Source organism: Anneissia japonica, unplaced genomic scaffold (genome assembly GCF_011630105.1).
Source record: "Anneissia japonica isolate Jap-2015-1 unplaced genomic scaffold, ASM1163010v1 scaffold287968_len422783_cov224, whole genome shotgun sequence".
In the NCBI taxonomy this organism is placed as follows: Eukaryota; Metazoa; Echinodermata; class Crinoidea; order Comatulida; family Comatulidae; genus Anneissia; species Anneissia japonica.
In genome coordinates, this window is record NW_022752528.1 from 398,241 (window position 1) to 407,052 (window position 8,812).

Sequence of the window (8,812 nt, forward strand, 5' to 3'; positions counted from 1 at the left end):
CACTGCGGCAGTGCCGATAGAAAACGGCAGCTTTTTGGCACTGCGGCAGTGCCGATAGAAAACAGCAGCTTTTTTGGCACTGCGGCAGTGCCAAATCGGCACTGCGGCAGTGCCGATAGCCACTACCAAAAAAGTTTCTCAACAACACGATGCATCAGCTGAAAAGTCAGTTCGCGTCAACTTACGTCAATTCGCGTCAGTTTAAGTGGTACTGTATGATGAACTCAAAGTCGGGCTCCGGAGGGAAAAATTGACATGTTGTAAAACTGATTTTTTAAGACAGAAAAAGCACATTTGACGAAAAACTCTTAAACGGTTAATGAGATACAGAGTTTTGAATATTTAAAAACTGGGGGAAACATGGAGAACTGCCATTTTTCCACCTATTCTCATTTTTTTTAAATAGACCTATTCAAAAATTTCATTAATCATTACCGAGTTTTTCGATATGCTTTTTATGTCTTCTAAATAAATCAGTTGTACAACATATCAAAACAAATTTTTCCTCAGAAGCTTGACTTCAGTCAATGTTGCGGATGTGTTTTTTTTTTATTCCTTGAATTTGCATCTTTTTTCTACAGTCAATGATAATTTAATGAACATAAGTGGTGTCAAACCAATTTAGATTACATAGGCCAACTTTCGATAAGCCTAAAGTGGGCCGATGTATTTTATGTAGGTAAATACAGAGACTATATGTGACAACAAAACATGTTCAAATAATAATACAATGCAAAGAAGATTAAAATCAGAAATTTCAAACATCAGAACCCAGCTTTTATTGTTTAAAACTGTCGGGGCCCCATTGAATGAAACTATGGTATTATAGTTTATATTATATTTTTTACAACTACAATGCGGGACCCCTCGTGCCCTGGGGCCCTGGAGCTCCGCCCCCACCCCCGTCAGCACCCGAGCGTGACACCACTGAAGAATATTCGAGCTAAGTAAACAAAAAATGCATTGAATATAATATAATATTATTTTTAATTTATAATGAAGAATTTGTAATGAATAAATAAATAAAGTTTTGTGTTCTGGTAAATTTGATATTAATTGCTCAACGATGTTATTTTTACCTGCGGTCCATGATACTTGCCAACCGTTGAAATTGGTGTTCTTATCAGTAAGAAAGTAAATCCACACGGTATCAGTAGCAATTGATAGAGTGCCAGGCGGTAGGTTATTATTATCAAAGGCATATTGAACACCGGGAATAGTAACGAATGATAGATCACTTGGAAACGATAGTCCCTTGCCTACGTATAATTCATCTTTAGTGGCCTCTACCTGAAACCCCGCTGCAAATGTCAGTACGATTTCAGTAGCGTAGGGTATGTAAAGCTGGTATAACTTATGGTAATCGTTTGGGTAAGGGTTCGGGTAGTTGGGTGACGAAAACACAAATGTGGTACATTCTCGTGGCCATCCAAAACACCGTTCAGTTTCTTCAATTGCAACTAGAGTGAAACGAATACATTGGTTAAATTTATAACTAAATATAGCTTAAATACTTTAGAAACATTTACAAGTATCAATTATATTGTGCGACAATAATAATAATAATAATAATAATAATAATAATAATAATAATAACAATAAACTAAATAGCTTGAATACTTTAGAAACATTTACAAGTTACCGTATTATATTAAAGTGCAATAATAATAATAATAATTTAATTCAATAAATGTGTTAATTGTTATGTAATAATAATAATAAATAATAATGATAATAAGATAAATGTTGTTATGTAATAATAATAATAATAATAATTTTAGATTCAGATTCAGATATATTCTGATATTATTATTATTATTATTATTATTATTAGGCGCTATTATTGTTTTAATAATAATAATAATAATAATAATAATAATAATAATAATAATAATAATACAAATAAGCCTAGTATTATTTAATATTATAAGCCAAAATTTAGCATATACCTTGTACACACAATTTTTATAAGTATTGTTTTGTGACATTCAATAAATGTGTTGTTATTATGTCTAAAAACTTACCGTTTTGCTCACTGCAGGCGAACCCCATATATGTTGTTTGCAAACACGAGCATGCGTAGTTTGGTTGTCCCCCAGGACGTTCGTAACACGTATCTCCAATCCCATTGCAAGGGTTGGTCGCACATACAGCACCTATGATTATTCAATATACATTGCATTATTATTATTAAATAATATATATCTTTTTACAATTAAAAAATATATCTTTTTAACCTTTTGTGATTTTGCAATATAATTTTTTCTTTAATTGTTATATCTTTATATACTTTGGTTATCTACCTTTGTTTTTCTGCTCTTAGCCGTTGCTCAGTGATAAGATAGTACAGCTATTTTTTTGTTTTCATAATTTAAGATCTCTGTATAGGCCTCTATATAAAAAGGCTCCTAATGAAATTATAAGATAGTTAGGAAGTGATTTGTTTTTTTAATGATTTTATTTGTGGATTTCTTTTTACATTATACCAACATATAGAGGCTCAGTCCAATTAGGTCTACAATTCCTTTAAATATGGATTATCGTATGAACTACCGTACCAGCCTCCTGGTTGGACAGGACAGTGTTTGTGTGCTAAGCGCATTCTTTATAATCTAGTTAAAAGCCTTGGTCTGAATAGGCTCACCAGGATATGGGTACACTGTAAAGCGTTACTGCAGTTTCAAGTAAATCACAAAAGTCAGATAACGTCTGACTATTATGTTCTTTTTACTAATCTCTGATGGCCTTCAAATAAAGAATTACAATGAATAATGACAATACATGATCACCAAGAATCAAGGTAAACATTCCAGTGATGTGTTCTCGGTATCTTGTCTAAAATAAATACACGTCAGGGGCGGATCCAGTGTAAGGGGTGGGAGGGGGAATGCCAGGCGATCAATTTTTTTTTCTTTCTTTTCTTTTTACTTTTCGGGGGCTCGGGGTCTGTCTCTTATACACATCTAGATGTGTATAAGAGACAGGTATAGCACTACATTACATTACAAAGAGAAGGACTATAGGCCTAAAAAAATAAATGAACTCACGTTCTTGGCATATTGCTCCTGTCCAACATTCCGGGCAAGTGCAAGTTAAGGCTTGGCAGTCGGCAGTCATGACACATGTAGCCCCATTCTGACATGGACTAGCATCACATCTGTCCACAGCTACAAACAAGAAAAAAAATTTCATGTATATAAAATATTGGTGGTGGTTTTGCCAGTGTTCTTCCAGCCTTGATTTAAAATTGGTTAATTTTCTGAATTCACAACTTCATCCAATAAACTACTCCAGTCATTCATCATTCTCGCTTAACTTTAAACTTATCATAATATATATTATTGTTATTATTCAAAACTTATAATGAGATATGTGCATTGATATGTTTACTGTATATAAACATATATATATATATATATATATATATATATATATATACCGTAGGCGCAGTGATAACAAAAATAAAAATTTAAAAAAGTGCAAAGAAAAGTTCATTCTAGGCTGTCCGTGACAGGCAAGGGCGGTCACATTGTGATGGGATCGATAAACAGAAATAACCCGGCTCAACACACTGCAGACATTGATTTGATTGTTGAACAATTACTATGACAGAATGCATTAGTTCCTAATTGAACGAAATGCTAAATATTGATTAGAAATAAACCTCCCGTTAGTACATTTTACTGCAGACAAATTAATGCGAATTTTATTCAAGAAACTAAATCCCGGAGATTTCACCATTGAATATATAGGCATATGAAAACATCAGTATATAGACCTGTATGCGTACTCTACATGTGTACAGTATCTGTAGACCTTCTTTGTGAATGTTTTGTAGGCCTAGTGTGTTAAAGATGATATTGGTGTGTATCTATTAACAGTAAGCGTAAAATGGTCATATTCTCACAGTAGGAATATTGTATTAATTCTATGCAACATTATGATATAGGCCTATTCGATAAGCAAAGTAAAACCGTTTTGTAAAAGTCGTCCAAAACCCAATTAAAGGACACTTAAAATTGTCATGTATGAAGATGAGTTGACCGATATTCAGTCCTACTCAATATGAATTATACGATGTTTTTCGATCAATATTTGATCTAGAACCACTTCAAATACTTTACTGTATTCATTCCTAGTGTATAAAATCTCCTAGAATCAATATAATAAACCGGAACGCGGTAAACTAAATCTCACGTTCCTCGTACCTTTGTTAATCATCGCATGCTTCATTCTTCATAATTTCAATTGATTAAAATATAATAATAATAATAATATTAAAGTATGAGTCACCTTGGTGGTTTACGGGGTTTTCGCTCAGAAAGGACACGTCCGCAAAGGTATTTTAACACCTAGATATTCTACTTGTCTAACATGAGCCTAATCGTCCTATTTAGTGAAAAACGTGTTATCTCCATTAACCAATGAATTTCTATAAAATCGGTGTCTTAATGATTTATTCTATAACCTGAATGTGGTCAATGTAACCATCGCGTGACCTTGTTCGCGGTATGATTGTTATTGGTAAAAAATATTATCATTATCTGTAATAATTATTAATATTATACATGTTGATATTGTTATTAATATTGTTGTTATAATTATAATTATAATTATTATTAATATTTTAGGCTAAGTTATTATTATTATTATCATCATCATTATTATTATTATTGTTATTATTATTATTATTATTATTATTATTATTATTATTATTATTATTATTATTATTATTATTATTATTGATAGTAATTGCTATTGTCGTGATGGAATAATAGACAATAACTGGATTTGCGTCAGTAGAAACATGTATAGGTGTAATTTGCCCTACCTGACGTGGAAATGTACCAAATACTCAGTACATTTGAAAACAACTGCGAAATTATTATTATTGTTGTTGTTGTCGTTGCTGCTGTTGTTTATTTTTGTTGTTGTTGTGGTCCTGTTACAACGTCTTCCAATGTCAAACAGCAAGGAAATCATACTTTGGACATCATGGTTTCTATTGCCACAGGGAAGACTAATTTTTTGTATGTGATTTTCTTCACAAAAGATCGAACGAACTACAGTATATATACAGTGGAAAACACAATAGCAAGTGCGTGTGTATATTTATTCATTGATGAATGTGTTCTGGTACGGTAGTAAATCTTAATTCAACAAATATAGTTATTACTTGGACAGCATTTTAATATGGTTTTATGGCTTTTTCCCTTATTGCGATTATAAATGTTTCCTTAATTACATGTTGCACTGATAAAAAGATGAGTTGTTTCAACGGAACCGAGTAACCATGGTGATATTAAATAAAGATGTAATTAGTTCTGCCTGGCACAATGCTAATCCAGGTCATCTGTCTATTTATGTACATTATTCATGCTACAGACTGGGGATACGGGTACGATGTAACTTAAAGCTGGTTTTCCACTAGGTGAATTTATTCGCGCGAATCAAAGCGTCGGTTCGCTTCCTGAGCTCTGATTGGTTGCGCATTTTTTTTCGCTTCGCAAAAACTCCGATAGGAATGTGAACGCACATGAACCAACGTTTTGATTCGCGCGAAAGAATAAGAGTTTATTTTCCTTTACAGCCTACGGTGTCATCTCTAATTTGGAGTAAAACAAAATAAATAAATGATAAATTATTTTTAGTTACTGGATTTTAGTTAGGACCTTCGAGATCTACATTACGGCAATAATTATTATACAATTATACAGAGAAGCTATGAGGGAGGTGTTGTTTGCAGATAATATCATTATTTTTTGCTATTTTGTTACTGTTCTTGTCTTAAATTCTAGCACTGAAGGTTATGATATAATATTGTTAGATATCGTAAATATTTGTGGACATACCGTACTTCCTATTATTTTACTCTTTATGATTTTACTTGATTAAAAAAGTAATAATGATAATAGAACTATAACATCTGGTAATCGAGAATAGTCTTTTCCGGAGTGTCAAACTACTGTAACAACTGACCAATCAAAACAGGGTCAGCAATACGCGCGCGTCCCACAATATTTAGTCGTATTATACGTAAGTTAGATAAGTTAGATATAGGTATACATGTTTTAGATGTATACAAAGAGCGATGTAAAGCATTTTTGTCAAATCAATAACATAAATGCATAAAATTCAATGGAATTAGCTTAAATATCGCAACGTCCATCAGTAACAATAGTAAATCCAATCTAAAGCCTAATCGTGGATTAGAATAAGATAATGCAACGCTCATTATATATAGGCCTAGGCTATATATATTATATATATATCATATATAATACGTATTATAGTGTCATGTGAATATATATTATGTTTATGTATGTTATGTAATATATTCACACACAGCATTTCATATACATATATAATATATAAGAGAGATTATATATATATTTTATATAATGTATATATAATGTCTATATGTATATACTGTATATGTCATATATGATACATTATAGTGCCAAATGAATATATATGTATATGTATGTTATGTAATATATTCACTCACAGCATCTTTCTCTGTAGAATTTATAACATTAACTCGTCTACAAGGTTAAAAACCCCGGGGCCTAAGGGTTAAAACCTACAAGGAATAATAAATGTTGCAGTATTCTTAATTTAAAAAAAAAAATAAAAAAAAAATAAAAAAAAATTCAATGGAATTAGCATAAATATCGCAACATCCATCAGTAACAATAGTAAATCCAATCTAAAGCCTAATCGTGGATTAGAATAAGATAATGCAACGCTCATTATATATAGGCCTAGGCTATATATATATATATATTATATATATATCATATATAATACGTATTATAGCGTCATGTGAATATATATGTATATGTATGTTATGTAATATATTCACACACAGCATCTCATATATATATATATATATAATATATATATATGAGAGAGAATATATATATTATATATAATGTATATATAATGTCTATATGTATATACTGCATATGTCATATATGATACATATTATAGTGCCAAATGAATATATATGTATGTTATGTAATATATTCACTCACAGCATCTTTCTCTGTACAATTTATAACAACATTAACGCGTCTACAATGTTAACAACCCCGGGGCCTAAGAGTTAAAGCCTACTAGGAATAATAAATGTTGCAGTATTCTTATAATTAAAAAAAAACAAGACCTACGAATAATAGTCTAATATATTATTATTATTATTATTATTACTGCTACTGCTACTACTATTATTACTACTAATAGGTAAGACATTCAAACCAAAATATTATACTTTGTCATATTATTTTATACATAAACAGTGAAACCAAAATAATGTAGTTGAAATGACAGAATCTACAAGTGCTCCTTGACCTAATACTCCAATCAATACATCAATGAAACATCTCCTGTCAACATGGATGATCACAATATTATATAAGGATATACTATTGCGTCATGTTACCAAATTTTACTTACCGTCTTCTTGTGCCAACGAAGATGCGATACTCAGGAAAAGGAAAATAATTTTAAGTAATTGGTCCATTGTTCCGACAGATGTGAATTGTCCACTAAGATTTGCTATATCATACTTCTTGCCAGCAGCAAAACAATATATTTTCCTGAAAATTGGCATATAGAATATTCCGGTTATTTAGTCACCTGTGTCTCAGAGCAGAAGAAGGTCACTTCTTGAACAAATTTAAATGTTGATGGTGAAATAAATGCAGAGATATTCACAGTGATGCTATGTAGTTATTATTTCGGTATCGCGATTGATTCTGAAATGGTTTCAAAATGTATCGGAGCCAGTGGTGACTAGTCCCTATTCATATTTAAATAATACCTATTCTGTCACCCACAATTGAGCAATGGTTATCCAAGCGTTTGGGTTAACACTGCTTGTGGGGAAGCAACAAAAGACGTATTAAAACGGTATGCTTCAATTCATTGGCGGCGCTGTATTGAAAACAAACTGCCCAAAAACAGCCTTGTCGTCTGGCTTGAATGATTTCAGATCTCACACACTCGTGGTTATTTGAATTGTTTGTATTTTGTTGATATGCCATAAGTTTTGTGACAAATCTTTAAAATATGTATGGGAATATGACAAGCATAATTTTTTCCTGAATGTTTTCATTTTCACTAACATTAATACTATTGAATCATTTTTGGAAATGGTTTCATATTGTGTTATGTGCTTTTATAATATTAATAATATAATTAATAATTTTTATTATATTCATTGCGTACTACGTAATAAATTGAGAAAACAGTGTTTTAATGGGAAATACAAGGGTGTATACCACTTGGCCTCAGTTGGTAGAGGATCCGCACGGTAATCGGAAGGTCTCGTGTTCAAATCTCGATGTGGGAGAATTATTATCATCAATATGACATAGTTATTATTAATACTGTAATACTAACCACATCATCAAATCCACTGATACTTACTACGGTACTAATTTGAAATGTGAAACTAGTACAACGAAAGGTGTTACAATAAAACTTGGTTCCCAAAAGGTTTAGGCCCAGTTCCCAATATTTAGAACCGCATCTTGTTTCATTTGAGTCTCCAGAAAATAAACCAAACTCAGCATTTTAATATCTTTATTGATACTGTATTAATTTTTTTTTTTTTGGCCGAGCGGCAATTTACTGCTATAAGTTTTTGAAACAGTATAGCATCTACAAAATGAACAAAAATACTGATCATGCTCTTTGTTTATTAGTGAAGTTACGTGTAAGTGCATTGAAGCTGTATGTTGGTGACTAATGCCTTCGATTATACGACGTGACAGTGGATTCCGTATGAATCACGAATAAAAAATTT

The 8,812-nt window shown here is 31.5% G+C and overlaps 1 protein-coding gene across 1 annotated transcript in view; it reads right to left on the reverse strand.

The window, feature by feature from the left end:
• The window catches only part of LOC117122314 (fibrillin-2-like), a gene marked incomplete in the record, with an annotated part of 84,576 nt that extends 76,758 nt beyond the window's left edge, over window positions 1-7,818 (reverse strand). Inside the window, 3 exon segments of the mRNA XM_033267870.1 lie at window positions 1,080-1,460; window positions 2,025-2,156; window positions 7,459-7,818. Of these exon segments, the coding sequence (XP_033123761.1) occupies window positions 1,080-1,460; window positions 2,025-2,156; window positions 7,459-7,615 (670 nt within the window).
• Window positions 7,819-8,812: the final 994 nt, after the last annotated feature.